This window comes from Pterocles gutturalis, unplaced genomic scaffold, assembly GCF_000699245.1.
Source record: "Pterocles gutturalis isolate BGI_N339 unplaced genomic scaffold, ASM69924v1 scaffold8619, whole genome shotgun sequence".
NCBI classification, from domain to species: Eukaryota; Metazoa; Chordata; class Aves; order Pterocliformes; family Pteroclidae; genus Pterocles; species Pterocles gutturalis.
This window is the reverse complement of record NW_010130584.1, coordinates 29255-46154: the sequence shown is the minus strand read 5'-3', so window position 1 is coordinate 46154 and position 16900 is coordinate 29255. Positions and strand designations below refer to the sequence as shown.

The 16900-nt window shown below is 41.7% G+C and overlaps 1 protein-coding gene across 1 annotated transcript in view; it reads right to left on the bottom strand.

Moving 5' to 3' along the window:
• Positions 1–14455: 14455 nt before the first annotated feature.
• The window catches only part of ARMC3 (armadillo repeat containing 3), a gene marked incomplete at its 5' end in the record, with an annotated part of 30972 nt that continues 28527 nt past the window's right edge, over positions 14456–16900 (bottom strand). The window contains 2 exons of the mRNA XM_010080267.1: positions 14456–14665; positions 16190–16352. Coding sequence (XP_010078569.1) covers positions 14456–14665; positions 16190–16352 — 373 coding nt within the window. The remainder of the gene's footprint in view (positions 14666–16189; positions 16353–16900) is intronic.

Below are 16900 nucleotides of genomic sequence, written 5' to 3'. Positions count from 1 at the left end.
CCCGTTCTGGCAAATGGCTTAAGGCTGGGAAGAGGTGGCAGGTGATGGTGTCACTCCCAGGGCTCACTGCCACTGTCTCCAGCTCAACCATGGAAGAGAGGCATTTCCCTCCTGTTCCTGGCCTTGGTCTCAGGCACGTTTGCTGCTGAGGAGTACAGGCAATCAATGGAGCTCTCCCTGAAGTATCTGGGAAATGAAGGAGGGTGAGAGAAAGTGATTAGTCCTGAAACTTGCATGTTTTAATGTAATTGACATTGATTTAACCGGTGCTTTTTTCAAAGGCAAAATTCAATAAAAAATGAACTGTCAGTATCTTCCTCGCAGCTCTCCATTACCAATACTACCCAAAATGCAGCAGTTTCAAGGCAGTTGGAACTGAGCTGGCACAGGTCTGCTGCTGTGCCACCTCCTGGGGCTCTGGATGAGGGGAGCAGGCGCCTGGGCCACGCACCCAGGGGAGCGGTGGCAGCAGAAGGCATTAGGCTCATCAGTCCCGGCCTCCTCATCCTCTCTGTTACCCAGCTTATTGCAAGCCACTCCTGGAGAAAAATGAGCGCAGTGGTGGAAGAGGCAGATCCCGTGATCCACATCTGAGGTGGTGCACCAGTGGATTGCAGCCTCCGTTTTTCCCTCCAACAGAAGCCTGACCTGCAGTCCTTTGAACTGGCATGACAGGTCTTCCTCAAGCCAAAAACAGCCCCTGAGGCTGGAGGTATTTAGTTTTTCAGATCTTCAGTGCTGAAAAAACAAATCATTGTCCTGTGATGACTGTAATGTTGCCTCCCATGGTTACAGCACATACCAAGCTTCATAGCTAGGCAGAGAATGGGCCTGCATTTCTGCCCATAGACTGTTACAAAAGCCAATTAGGCTGTTCCTTAATTTTCCTCCTTTTTTTTCTCCCTTATGCACAAGGGGAAGCAGTTAAAAATCTCCCCTAGCTACATTATGTAAATTTTTAAGTAAATTGTCCCTGAATTGTAATTCAGCAGGCTTATTGTTAAAATCTTCACCTGACTCCAGCACATATACAAACTGCATCCAGGGAAGGGTCACTCATCAAAAGCACAATGTCTTATTAGATGTGTGTAGATGGGGGAGAAGCTCCTCAGCTCCTCCTGTAGCATTGCTTTGCTCCGAGACAGCCCCAGCAGCGTGTGCGTAGGCAGGTGAAGGAAAGAGTAGGAGGGAAGCGGTCATGGTCCAGACTATCCTGCTAATATTTATTTGGGCTCTAATCATTTCCCAGCCCAGGCTCTGTCTTGACTGACAGCTTTGGGGACAAGCAGAGCATCACATAATGCCTATGCTGGCAGATATGGAGCAGTCAGCCAGGAGGCAGTGAGGTGCAGAAATCAAATGAAGCTGGTTCAAATTCAAACCTCTGCTTAAGCAGCTTTTGTTAATAAGCCCCTTGACAATACTACATACGGAAGAAAACACTGAAGTAGTGGTATTTTATTTTTATATGTATTTGTATGCAATCAGCTTTGCTCTGCTCATTTTGTCATACCCATTGTATGTCCCCTCCCATGGGATGTTCCCATTGAAACACATGGGAGCTCAGCATTCAAGAATTTGTTGTGGACCTGTCATATGCAGTGGTCCTGTGTGCCCAGGTCCCCAGAGAGTGAAGAAAAGGGCATCAGCATTTTGGTGGGTATGTTTTATCTGTGGTGGGCTCCATTTTCCCCACAGAAATCCTCACTGCTTTTGTAGGAGATGGTTGCAGGAACGCTACATCCTTCCTCGGCAGAGTTTTCCTTCTCCTCTAACAGACCAGATACTACTCCGCAGCTGGTTCCTAGCCTGTTAGATGTGATGAAACTCTGACCTCCTGGCATAGGGAGATACTGTTTCTACAAAGAAACACTATCCAAAGACACGCAGTAATGCTCTGGTGCTGAATTCCAATGATGGAAAGGGATTTCAGCAAAAATTATTAGTAGCAGAAGTGCCAAAGCATGTTGGAAAAGTGTATTGCTGGTTTCCCTAGACACAGAGAGACTTAATGCAGATCCGAACCTCCCTGAAGCTGACCCATGGATTCTGCTGAGATTCATTTGTGGAATAGCCTGATGTAATTCAGGCCAAAGACATCATCAGAAATAAAGAACACACAACTTCTTGCCTTTTTGCTTTACAATTTAATATCTCTTTTTGCTTATCATAAACTACAGGATACCTAATTATTATTATATTATATATTACCTCTGTTTTTAGAAAAAAAAAATCATACTTGTGGACTAGCTTAAATCGGAGCCTTCTCCTGGAGATTAAGGATGGAATTTGAGTAGAATAGAATAGAATGGAATAGAATAGTTCCAGTTGGAAGGAACCTACAGGTTTGGTCCACTGTGACAAGTGCTCTGAGTTGGATTAGACTAAATGCCCTCCATAAATCCTGTCCAGCGTAAATTATTTTAGGATTCTTAATGCTTTGAGAAATTTCTTGCAAAATGAGAGAAGACATGAATTCAAAGTCAAATGGATATTTTGCAATCACTCCTTGATAGAAAACTCTACTCTGCAATTGGGCCACCTGGTCAGCTAAGTTTTGTTCACTTTGAAAAGCAGACACATAATCTGTGATGGACTGAATTTATCTGCAGGGGCGGCTATTGGGAAACAACAACTCCAGGCTGTTTCCCTGGGTTGCCGCGTGCATCCCTTATATCATACCATCCAAGTTCCTTGAGCCACATGGATGGTAATAATACATTCCCCAAACTTGTGTGTCTTTTCTTATCCCTCATACCTCAAGGTATTGAAGAACTGTGATGGTTCTTCCTCCACCCAGTGACCAAAGCCTGAACAGAGCATTGAATGAACAGTTATTTGGCAGCAACTGCCATAGCAGCAGCTTTCTGTAGGTTTTCTTAATGATTTATCACCCTGAACTAAGCCCTGACCATCTGTTTCATCCTCTAATTACAAAAGAGAAAAAGCTAATTCACAATTGCATTATAAATAAGTGAAATATAAATATAAGTGATTTAAGAGTGGGATATGTCATACTTCACACTCTGACTGGGAGAAATTGCTCTCCCTTCAGTAGACTGATTTCCCTGATAACGGAGTTTGCCTCTTTCCCAGCAAAGGGGAATTCCTCAGGAATAGGGCTCACCACAACAAGTTTTATTCCCACTCATTCATCTTAGATGTGTTTTTAAATCTGGGATTCACATAAATGCAGTTATGAACCTTCTTTCCTTCTGTCTTAGATGACCCCCAAAAGATGTATTTTTTATGCATTTTCTAATCAGGGAAAGCACAAGTTCATGCTCCTTAAAAATCTAAAACTCTGCATTCCTTCCATCTCACTTTTGCTGTGATGAAGGCATGTCTGGTAGAGTTGCCTACTCATTTTGTACTGGTAACTCATCTTCACTGCAATGCTCTTGGTTTGGAAGATAGACAGAAAGCGGGGAACCAAGTGCATGCTCTGCTTCTTATGAATGACCTGAAATTCTTTTGTACTGCCACTGTCCAAGCCACCAGCAGGGCTAATGATTTAGCTGGGAGTTCAAGTTCTGATTTCTGATTTGCTTGTGTTGTGTAGGTAAGGACACCTGGCAATGTCTGTCCTCTGTCCTTTGGAAATCTTATACCAAAAAATGGATGCACTTGAACAAGTTAAGGGGCCAAGAAGTAATACCTTAGCCCTCTCTATTTTTTGTGGGATACATCCTCCTGCCACCAGAACCTCTTCCTGATGTGAGGCCCTGTGCCTTGGGTCTGCAGGAGCTTTGCCAGAGATTTCAGCAGCCTGAAAGGCTGTGATACAGCTGCCAGGGGAGTTTGATGGGGCACTTGAACATGCTGCCCACTCCTTGCAAGAGATACCTGCCTCGTGGCTGGACAGGGAGGCTGGACTTGCCTCTTGATTTCACTTGGGTAAGAGTTATGGAGTAATAAACAAGACCATTGGTAAAGTAGATAACAGTGGAGGTGGGGAAATATCTCAAAATGAATTTGGCATCTGGGTTTCTGGAGGCCTCTAGGGTTTTTTTCCCCCAGTTTTCTAAAACCAGATTGTGATTTTTTCTTAAATCCATATGTTATTTGAAAAATAAGAAATGTGTACTAGGGTGGAAGCAGTGCAAGAGATCTCTCTAATTCAAAAAATTGCCTGAGGGATCCACAGGCATACAGTATGCAGTTCTGCTTTGCCTAGTGTGATTTGCCTGCCTTAAACTCATTCTTTTTGCAGTGTTTCAAGATTTGGTTATAATCCTTGGTCTCCAGCACGCTCACCGGTTATCTGTTGGAAAAACTAGCATTCTGTCCTCAAGGCATGAGCTGGTTTTCCATTTCATGAAAATGGAATGCCCAGTGGCGGTCTGGCCCAGCACTCCCTGCTCCCACAGGAACAGGAGTTGAGGTTTCCTCTCCAGAGCCCACGTGAGCAACTCTGGGCTGAGCAAAAACTTCTACTCTGGCCTCACATGATGTAAGGACTGGTCAGATCTGCACGGACAACTACCCCTATGGGGACTTCATGAAGACAGAGTGTACTGATTTGATTCTGCTGATATAAAAGTTTTGGTCCATATTTGCTATGTAGGAAGAGGGTAGCAAGGATCAGAGCAGGCCCTAGGTTTTACATAGACCTCTTCTTTCTACACCATAGTGCTATTCAGCTAGCAGGTAAAAATACTGGTAGATCAGGTATTGCTAGCACGTTCATTAGCATACATTGCTTTAATTTTTGAGTAGCAAGCAAAGATACCTTCCCAGCATACCTAATGTTCAGTGGCATGTCAGCACCAAAAATGAGCAGAGAGTTGACTGGAATCTGTGCTGCTGTTTACTGTGGCAGTCCCCTGGTTAGCAGATAGACAGCAAGTGGCAACAACACACTAAATTGGTGGTGGCACCTTTCTTATCCCTCCTCTATCCCATGGTAACCAAAGCTACAGACTGATGCCTGAGTAAATGACTGCAGCTTTCTGATCAGAGCTTTTGCTCTGAAGAAGGCACCCTGACCAATGGAGCAGCGTGCTACTTGGCACATGTAACACTGCATCCTGCATTCACCCTGCATTTCATGTTATTTTAGAAGTATAACACATGCTGCACAAACACTTGGCTTGTGGAAACTGCCATGAGATACTTACACCCAACATAACACTTGGCACAGTGCTTCAAAGCCCCAGTCCCTCTTAATTTCTGGTACTTAGCTTTCTTGTCATTGGGAATTCCTAGAGGAATTTAATACCTGAATAGCTCTAAGCTCATCCAGTGTTTAGTCTTATAGCCCCTGACTTTTAAAAAAATATATTTATACCTAAGGGCCAGCCTTTAATCACTTAGGTCTCTTGATACTGCAGCTCCTGTTAATAGCAGGTGGATCTGGGATTAAATGCACTTACATTAGAAGTCTACAGCAAAAATAGTGTAATGAAAAGATTCTTCTGTATGATCTGGATGAGGCTTTAAGCAACCTGGTCTAGTGGGAGGTGTCCCTGCCCATAGCAGGGGGGTTGGAACTCAGTGATCTCTAAGGTCCTTTCCAGCCCCAACCATTCTATGATACTATGATCCTATGATCTACCATAGATAAACTGTGTCTTAAGGTGCCCATTTCTCAGAGAATACTCTGATTTTTCAACTTTGGAAATTAGATATCATTAACAAAATCTCTTACATCTTGGGACACTGAGCAGACTTCTACCCTTTCATAATTTTTTCTTTAATGCCAATTAAAACTAATGACGTGACATTTTTAAAAGCCTTTTGACTTTTCAGTATCTTTGACACCTGGCCTTTAAGGAATCTTCTTTCAAACTCTGCCACTAAAAGCATCTTGTTTAGAGAAGTTTATATTAAAAAGGTCTTAAAAACATGCCATGGTGTGTTTTTTCTTTCAAATCTATTTTATAATTAGGAAGCACTGCTGATCTGTAGAAGGATGTAGGTTAGAAAACAGGAGATGAATATCGGAAACAGTGACAATCTGGGGACGTCTCCTGGAAACAGCAAGAGAGAACAATAGCAAAGAAACAGGGAACACTGAGTCTATGAGCTGTAATTTAGATGTGGGACCAGTGTGTGCTGAGGTGTCTGATCGGATAGTTAGCTCAACCTGTTTTCCAACAGAATGGTGAACTGGTTTTGGAGCAGTTTCTTGTCCACAAGAACTTAGCACCATGTTTTAAAGCAAACTTGCACGATGCTGGCACCACAGAAGAGAAAGATGTTACAGTCCACAGAGGAGTTGGTTATTTTTGGCAGTTTTATGCAGCACAGATGAGGGAGTGCAAACCAGCAGTGGGCAGCTCTAAAGGCTTATGTAGACTGGAAACGGTTTGCTCACAGGTAGACCTCCACATGAATCCTAACAGGGCTGCACTTACTAGAAGGGTCTTTCATGGAAGAGCCTTTTTTGTCTCTTACTCTAAAATAGGCAAGGCAATCTTGTATAGACCAAGCATTACTGAGGGAAGACAGGGTCAAAGAAGGCCTCTGCTGGGCTCATTTGCAGGGTAGGACTAGAACAAGGAGAGCAGCAGCTGAGTATGTGCTATAGGCTGGGCAGAATACTTCATGAGCAACAGGATCTGCTGCCTACTTTGATATGATTGCTTTTCTCATCTTGCTGTATTTCCCCCAACATTTATCTAACTTCAGGCAAGAGCTGTCTTCAATTACGCATTTGCACGTGGTTTCCATAGATGACATCTCAGCATGTCAGTGAAACATCAATGAGCTGGAAGAACAAGCTGGTTCATTAGCATGCAAATAAGCTCACTCCTTAATGAGAGAAAAGCTTTGACTAGCTCATTGTGTCTCCAATCTACTAATTTCTTCCATGTCCTACAAATAACATTTTTATAGGGCGAAGGCACGTATGTGTGTATGTCTCTCCCTCTGTGTTTCTGTCATTTCTGCATGTACTCTACCTGTACCTGAAATGTAAATTCTGCTTGGATGATAGTGGACAAGGAAGGCCAGATAAAGTCATTCCAATATTTCTGATATCTTTCAGTGTCAGAGCCAGTGTCAGTAAAATAGAAAAATAATTAGCTCATTAAGAGAACTAAAGAGCTGTTAATTTATCTGCAAAGTTCTGCTGTAATAGCTGTCCTGGTAAAGAGTGTGAAAAAATCATACCCCAAGTCCACGTAGCTGTATGGCAAAGCCCATGGCAAAATGCTGGAGCAGAGTCCTTTGGTCGTTTCCCTCTGTGGCATGTGGGGAGAGGTGCAGCTGCCTGGGAGGAGAGAAGATACCTTGGCACAGCTGCGGTGTTGAGGGTCTGCTCTCTGGATGTGCCCGTAGGAGTTTGTACATGTGTATCTGTGCTGTACTACGTGTTTTCACCTTTGCGTAGTGCTTCACGGTGTTTTGGATGTGTTGATCAGCACTCCACAGTTTATGTGACCGTTGGTTCCTTGGGGCAGAAGGTTTTGCCATTGCTGCACTATCAGCAAAGTTTGTTGAGGAGAGACTGACCATAGGCTTAGAGATTTTTTCCTGCGAAGCAATGTGTGTGGTTCATAACCACTCTAGCCCAGACACAAACTGCTGTCAATCCGTGTGTTTTCTTCCCTGTGGCAAAAAGGTGAAACCACTTTGCGACTGACTTGGTTCTGCTCCAGCGCAGACAAATCCCAGCAGCGGCAGCGTGGAAGCTGGCCCCGTCCAGCAGCCTGCAGCCCCAGCGCCCGCCTGCGCCTGCCCGCACGGCAGCTGGCCCTGCAGCGGGAGGTGGGTCTGAAATCAGCCTCGCTACCCTCAGCAGGGCCCGTGCGCCCCACGCGCTGTCCGGGTGCCAGCAGTGGATCAGCTGGCTGATCCCGCCATCAGGCAGAAGCAACCCATCCTGGATAGGGTGCTGGCCTGGCATCATTGCCAAAGCAAGTGGGCAAAGGGGCACAGGTGAGTTCAGGGGTCTTGCAGGAAGGACCCTGGGAGCTTGAATCCTGCCTTACCAGGCATTTTCCAGCTCCCCGGGATCTCACAACCAGCTGTGGATACTCTGCTCAACTGTGTGACCCCAAGGCAGCTCCCAGCATCCCCAGACCTTGTTGGGTAGCCATGCCTTTACATGTAGGCTACAAACATGCAGGAACACGGCGTGAACACACACCCAGCCAAGGCAGCTCTTTCAGCTCACGTGCATTGATGTGTGCTGCTATACTTGTGCTTCTGCGTACCGAAAAGTTCTTGAGAGAAGATGCAAAGAAAGAGTAAAAACAAAATGGAGGAAAGGTGAAGGAAAGGAAGGACAGAGCAGGTTAACAGATGATGCTACACACAGGCTGGTACCATGAGTAACTTACTGGCCATCTTTGCTGGTGCTTTTGTTCTATAAATAATAACTTTTTGAAAACACATTGGTTGTCTCAGAGCTTTGGTTTTCAGCCAGTGTTGTGCTTTCCTGCTTCCCTGCTGGTCCGGTTGCTGTGGCAGGGCTGTGCTGCAGCAGGCGTGTGCATGGGCATCGTGCATGGGGGGGCTGCGCTTCCTAGTGTTTTGGGACAGGATGCTCTAGCTCTTTCCACTGAGCAATGATTTGTTTTTTTAAGGATAAAGACAGATAACAAATCTTTTTACCAGTTCAGCTCAAAAACCCCACCCCATGACATGCGGGGTCATTGTTAAGAGGGTGAGGGTGAACCCTAATGGGTACGCAGATGGGATATGGGAATGCTTCTGCCCGTTACCCGTGGCTTGACACAACTAACATTTCACCATCCGCAGAGGCTGTCATGTTGGTTTATGCTTTGTTCCTCTGTGACAGCCGGCACCAAACAGGCCATGCTGGTTACTTGTTTGTAACTTGCATCACTGGAGCAGGGGCTGGCGGCCCCAGGGCAGGGCTGAAATGAGGTCCTGGGCTACAGGGGTGGGGGTGGTGGTCCCAGGCAAGATGGGTCAGGGCCATTAAGGCCTATTGCTTCATCTGAGGCCCTGACAATTGATCTTTATTGCAGAAATTTTTAGCCAATATCTCGTTCTATGGTACCAAGTAGCCCAGGGCCCAAACCTGCTATTGCTGCCTGAGCCGTCACCTCCCTGCTGGCAGTAGCTGTCACATGGCGATACCTTGTTATGGGAAAAAAATGGCTTATGAAGAATGAAAACCTTTGTAGTATAAAATCAATTGATCTGAATGACTAAATCAATAATTGTGACTCTGCTGCCTGCTCATTTTCATACATCAATGAAACCCTTGAGATTTTAAACAAAGCTGCCACTATTCTGCTGCTCAAAGCTCTGTAGCACCAAGAACTCTGTCACAGGATTAGAAACCCCCTTTTCACAACCAGCCTCTGAGGGCAGAGAGGAATAGTAACTGGAGAGCACCTTTGGGAGCTTGTGCAACCCTATAAACCAAAATAGTCAAGATTACTGTGAAAGACCTTTTTCCCATTTTGGCTAGCTAGTTAGTCCTCACAACATAGGGATGAAAGCATGGGAATGAAGGAATGAAGCTTGGAGGATGTATTTTTCTAGTTAATCAAGGAAGATAGCAGAGGTATAAGAGCTGTATATTTATTATAATTTCTGAAGTCTTGGAACTCTGAACTTGTCTTTACTGGATGCATCCTATTCTTCAGACTCTTTCTCTGGTGTGTCTTCCTTTATCTACCTCTAAGATCAGAAGCAACAGAGCATATACATGAAGTGGGCTAAGTCCATGGAGTGAAAAAGGCATCTCCTGGAAATTTGGACCTTCTACCTAGTGAAGCATAATAGCTGGCATTTACTGCTGCGTTTAGCAGCTCAGGATGGCACAAAAGCATAATGGCCAAATCCTTTATTGCATAAGAAAATTTTGTATTTCAAAGGCCTGGAGGATAAACCAATATGTCAAGCATATAATTTTTAGAGACAACCTTTTTCTTTTGCATTTTGGTGAGTCAAGTTGGTATCTCCTGCTTGTTCACCTATTGTATGGCAATGGAGTTATCTGCCATGGAATCGTAAGGAAACTGTGACTCCTGTTAGGGTTCAGGAAGACTATGGAGCTATACAGAGCATCCTGAGATTCCCACTGTAACCACTGACTTTGCAGCTAATCCGGAGAACTTTAAAGATACCTTATTAGATTTTGTATAGTAAGATTGGCAAAATGAGTGGCACTTGTTCCTCCATATCCCTTCATTCTAGGAAATCATGTAGCTAAATGTTCAGTAATTGTCAATTGTAAATGGATTATTAGGAGCTATTAGGAAAAAAAAAAGAGAATACATCACAAACTCTTCAATATTGTAAGGAGGTCTAGTCTCATCTCTAAAAAGATGGTATAATTAAAAGACAAGTAAGGAACAGCACAGTGACCAAAGGTATGGGTGGGAGGCCACCCAAGAAGTGATCAATTATACCCTGCATGTAAGTATACTGAGGGAAGAGTATACTGAGGGAAGATAGGATGGAGACCCATAAAAACACAAGCCTTATGGTGATGCTAAGTAGGAAGTCCACTGTCCTTTTTACTACAAAAACTAGGAGACATTAAATGAAAGCAGCAGACGATAAGTTCAGAATAAATGAAAGGAGATGCTGTTTTGGACAACTGTAAAAGCTATTAAAAACAGAGGCACATAGCAAGTCCCTGAACTGCAAACTGCTGAACACTACCAAACTACTCTGAAAATGTATAAATGTATTTGTGCTATGTTATTAACCTTTTCTATATTGACCACTGCTGGAGATGGGCTAGTTGGTTGGATAGACTCCTTACTCGAGCCTGGACATCTATTCTTATGCTTTCTTCTTCTACTTTGCTGTGATGGCATATGCTGTCTCCATGCTTTGAATTCTACAGGGATTTTTTTGCTTTATTTTCAGTCTTCCGAAGGAAAACAGGTACTGCCAATGAGTTGCTGGGGAGAAGACTCTTGTATAAACCAACAAGAGAGCTATGAATATAATAAATGCACTTTTCTATATTAACTAAGTTGGCACATTAGCCAGTAAATGCCTACTGCCTCTGCACAGTCTCCATTTTGACACTCTGCATTGATAATAAGCTGGATTTATGAAGAAATGAATCATGTAGTAGAAAATATGCAGATTGTCACTGTTTCTGATATGAATCTCGTATTTTCTAACCTACATCCTTCTAGAGATCAGCAGTCTGTACTGCCTCTGCATCTGCTTGGGGAAAAACAGAAGAATCCACTTCTGCAGCGAGGTGTTTAGCACAAGCATCCCTCAGAAACAGGTCTCAGCCAAAAACCGAAGAGCCTGGAATTATCCACTTAGAATCCCCTTAGCCACAATGATTCCGGCACACACAGAACAAGCAAAGGCAGAGAAGTGTGCAGGGTCAAAGCATTAGACTCTCGTTCCAAAAGCTCTATTGCAACTTAAAATCACATTGACAGTGCCACCCATTTTGGTCCGTTGCTTTGCTGGTTCGTGTTCATTAGAAAGTTAGAAATCACGTCTGACGTTTCACCAACACAGTCCAGTTCTGTATTTCTTGATATGTAGTTGTGCTATGTATTAAACATTGTGTTTTTCAATGCCAAATCAAAACCAAAATTCTTTTTAATGAAAAAGGTGGGTGTGTGCGTGCATGTGCGGTGTGTCAGTTCCAGATGCTTTGGAAGAGACTGTGCAATAAGCAGCAAGCTGAGCAGGGCGCTACCTAACCACAGCCAGTATGAAGTTAAGTAGTTCCAATGAACCAGAGGAACCAAGACTACGGTGTCTTCATGATAGCTTCTCTCAGAAGCAGAGACATCACAGTAAGGATGATTCAGAGGTGCCTCTTTAAAATCAGGATCTACAGTTCGCTGCTGTCCTGGGATAATCATCTGCATACCTTCTCTTTCAAGAAGCTGAGAATGTCTCATTTGGTTTTAATTCTGCACAGCTGCTGGCCATGATACCTACTTCTGTGTAATTGCCCAGTTGTTGCAGCTGTGGAGGAATGAACCTCATTTCAGCTCCTGTCTTTGCTTAAGCCTTGCACCTTGCAGGAGAGTGTCTAACCAGGAGGCTGTTGTTCTAGGTCAGGTACAGATTCTACATTTTATAGTAGACGCTCAGTAAACTATAAGAACGTTTCTGTCAGTGGGCACTGGAGACCCAGACTCCCTTTTCCCAAAGGAAAAACCTAATTGTTACCCCTAATATTAGGCTGAAGAGGTTGCTCAACGTTTTAGTTTTTATAGCGTATTAATCGTGTGTTCTCTTCAACATGATAGCAGAGCTTCAAAAAGAGGCATGAAGAGTGCCTAGAATATATCCTGTCAATCAGGTAGCTGCAGACTGTTTTGCTCATGCTGAGGAAGGCATCAAGCCTGACTCCTCCTATGTCCTGAGTCTGCCCACTGAACTATGATATAACAGGAAATATGAGGTCCTTCCCCATCTGCTCCTTAAAAGAAGGCAGGGGATTACTTCACTCATGGTGTATGCTGGGTGTGTCCTGGGAATATTTACCCAGCTGAGCCCTGCAGAAACTTCTGAACGTTTTGTTTTCTGATTCAGATCTGCAATGAATGTGAGCTGGGCTGCTCTTGTCAAGGCTGGGGCAATTCTTAACCAGAGCATGGGCACAGCTACAGGTCCCTAGGAAACATAAAATAAAAAAGTGTGGAATCTCTTTACTTACTTGACAACTGAACTGCAGCTTTCAAAATAACCATTTGTGATTTAAGTGTTTATATTCTGCTTAGATCTCATTTCTGACACCCAAGTGCGTTACGATTTTGAAATGACAGAACTTAGCTAATACAAAGGTAAAAATTATGAAAGACAAAACAACCTGCGTCCAACATTTTTGGATCATCAAAGTCTGCATTATACAAGGCTGTGTAGTATTTTTTCCATTTGTTTAGCTAATCATTTTATGTAATGTATTTTTATTTTGTCAAATTTTATTTTGAAAAACTTGCCTTTTGTCTTTTTTTAAAAAATATTGACTTTTATTAGGAACAACAGAAATGGCTTTGTTTTTCAATACCTTCTCAAGCAGAATAAGTCATACTTTAACATTATGGTTCCAATACAAACTAATGAAATTCTAATGTAGGAAAACTATACAAAATGATAGCTAATAGGAAATTAATTCTTATTTTACTTTCATTTACTGCACTTTCAAAGTTGCAGGTTTCTATAAGCAGTCATTCCTGTCAGTGACAGCATATTACTTTTCGTCAGTCCCCTGCCTGCTACATAGCAATGGTAAGAAATACATCCGCACCTTCCACTCAGTTCTGCTAGTATATTGTGTATTTTGTTTCCAGAGTTCTTTTTCATTCTGATGTCTAGAGTACTGCTGAACATAAGGTTAAAAAAAAATGAATGTGAGGCCATATAAGTGAATTTGCAACAGAAAGGTAAAATTTTCCCCAAAGGGGTACCAGAAAATCATGCTGCATGTCAGAGGAGGAAGGAGGTGGAGTGGTGGGATCATGCTCATAATCAGTAACCAATACAAAAGATTTAAACCTCCTCAAACCAAAGCAGCCTATACAGGTAACTGTGCTTATACAAACATTAGCAAACTAAAAGAACACTGACCCCAGACTTCTTTATCACATTTTGTTGGGCAGGAAGTAAATGCCTTGTTGGTGTTCTGGTCTCCTGAAATTCTGTTTTGCACAATGTCATCTGCATTGGCCTAACTTCTGTACAGGATGCATTCTCAGTTTTCTACAATAAACTCACTGGATAGTGATGCTCCCGGAAATACTCTACTTCAGTACATTGCTGACAGCTACACGTGAAAGTGTTTATTATAGAGTGTTCTAGGCAGCATTTTAGTTTTACCTCTCTTAGATGCACCACCACGTTACCGAAGGCTGCAAGAAATACAAATTCCCTGTCCTAAATTCCTCCCTATTTTATCTTCAAGTGAAAAATTAAGAATTTAAAGGGAGATTTGAAGCAATAACTTATCAATTATGTCTTCTCTGTGCCAGGACAAACGGTATTTATGTTCATCCAAAGCATGTTATTAACCATAATTATTAAGTCTGCCAAGTTCCAAGAAATACAAATGGGATGTTTTCTACAGAGGCTGAAAGTATACTGTTATCCTTCTAACTCTCAGTTTTTGGGTTATTTCACACAAGAAATTGTCCAGTTGTTTTTAGGTGACTTGTTATTTCATCAGATGTCATATTTTCTTGCTTCATGGACATATAATTCTTATAAATGTGCATGGGAGTTGAAGGAACATAAGAAGAGAAGAACATACTGTATTTTGGAAATAATTTAAACCTATTTAATAAGTATTATAATGTTAACATATACCAAATCTTAATCTAACAAATTTTATCTGTAGTTTTACAGTTTAGGCTTAAAATAATACAAAAAAAATTAACAAAATTTCCAAGCATTTAAGTTGGATACTTAAAATATGTTTAATTAAATGTTTATGACAACATACCAGATATGCTTCTTTTTGACCCCTTATGTTTCATAAATATTAGCACTGTAGACATCTTTAAAACAGTTATTTTGATTAAATTTGTCAAGATGATTAAATATGTTTATACTGATCTGCCTCTGCACTTCCCTGTTTTATCAAAAAGCCTGGCTCAAACATTAGATCTACAATATATTCTTGAGGAGGAAGCAGAAGCCCAGCTATTCCTTGAGGAGAGTCATCAACCAATTTAACTTCATTCCAAGCTCTGTTATACTCGCCACGAACTAAACTACAGCCAATGCCAATTCTGTCTGCTATCACCTAAAAATGAAAGAAAAAGGAGTTAAAGTTAATACATGGAGCTTGTGTGATACACAGCAAGGCCAAGAGATGCTTAAAACAAAACCAAATACCTGAAAGGCCAAGAGCTTTCTTGAAATAGACTTTGTATATCTCTAAAATGTTACAAATTGTAAATCTTTATTGTTGGTTTTGCTTAGGAAGTGTAGGCTTTTAAATGTTAGTTCTACCAAATTCTATGCACAAGATGAAAAATATTAATTTTCACTCTTTTCAGACTCTGATACATTTGTTTATCAGCTAGCCCTTCAGATCTCAAAGTGCAACACCCACAGTACCAGCAATGTTTTTTTCTAGTTGGAAGCCTTATTTCTGAATAACATTTTGAAGAACTGTCTACATAAGCAATGAGGTGTAGGTACATTGCACACATATAGCTAGTATATAACATTAAGTGTAAAAATGTAACAATTTTATCAGTGTAAGTTTAGGACTGCTGCTTCACTCCAAAGCCTGCTCCTTGCTTTTCAGCCCTGCAAATGTGGGAAGCAATGAAATGGGGGAAGCAATGAAATGCAAGGCAAGCATCTGCTAGATGAAACACCTGCCTTTCCTCTGTGCTGCACTGTCACTGACAGACCTATAATGGTTTTCCAAAACTGCTTTCTCAGAATGCATCTGCTGTGAAAGAATGAAATCTTGAAAGGTTTCTAACTTGTTACAAATGGACAAGGATATCCATTGCTTAGACTGCTGTGGCTTTAAAAGAGATGATCCTACAAGAACCTACAAAGGTTCTCCGGGCAGTGGAAGGTAGAAGAACATCAGTGCTGCTTCAGCACAATTAATTCATGCCCTCAGACCTCCACAAAATGGGCCAGGAATTTTCTTTCCCCATGAATACTATAAATTTAGGATTATCGTCTTCTTCCTGTGTACTGCTTCCTAGGTCCTTCCCGCTCAATGTGCTAGGCCCTTGCTTCTCTCTTCCTTTCTATCCAAGAAGGAGAAAAGTCCAGCTACCCAACAGCCAAGGAAAAAGGATGGGACAGACAAGCAGGCTGCACCAGTACACCTTCATATAAAGCCAGAAGAAATAAATCTTCTCAGTCTAAGAAACCAGAACATAAAAGCTGTTATATCCTGTCATAGAATAGTGGATAGATACCAAATAAAAATTGTCCCAACAAGTTTACATTTGCAGCATGGAAAAAAAAGGAAGCTGCATAATTCAGTATTTTACAGTTTACAGAAAATGTAAAATGTTTTGACTCCAACTCAAATATTTTGGCTTTTTGCCATTTATCAAGTATTGTGCTGATATCACTTAAGACAATTTAATGACAACAAGAACAGTTTACAGGAAGAAGCGATGCTGGCTTTCATTCACTGGGAAATCAACATTGCCAGTGAAAAATGACTTAAGTGTATACAAAAGATTTTATATTAATATAAATATTATATTATACTGATGCAAGTATACTTTAGTTTATAGTATTCATTCAACATCAATGATATTACATTGTAAAATAAATATTAAAGTACCTTGAAAAGTAAAGCCCTGTGGTAGAACGTTCCTTTTTTGACTTTCCCGATAGGGACAATATTGCATTTCAGCTCAAATTCTATTTCACTTATGTGAAGTTCCCAGCTGAAGTCATGTAGTTTGTCTCTTTCAATTGGGCCACCCATCTTGTCTGCAACATACCTGTTCCAATTTATACCACGATCAATTACATCTATAATTCCTCTTGTACTTATCACAAAACATATCAAAATGAAATGTACACAAGCAATAAATGAACAACATATAAGACTAATACTTTTACTATGTTTGCTTTTATTATTTTATTTAGTAAATTGTATTTCAAATATGTTCACTGTTAAATACAGGTAGCCATCACTCAGGTCGTTCACATTTGTCACAGAGCTAAACCAAGGTGCAACAGTTGTCAGCAGAGATTCTGGAGAGGTCTAGTATAGGCACAAAGTCCTCAGAGAAAATCACCAATGACAGTGTAATTACTGAGGAAGTAGTGCAGAAGCTAGCATTCATCTTTACAGCTAACAGATTATGTGAGCTACGTATTACAGTCCCTAGCCCTTCCATTTGTTTCCAATAGTAATCAAGGCGTGAGAATATACATGACAAAAAAATAATGCCATAGGTAATGATCCCAACATAGGAAAGCAACTGTATCCAGAAAAGGTACTTCAACATCTGCATGTGCTTTCTTATTCAGTATTACGTTTACG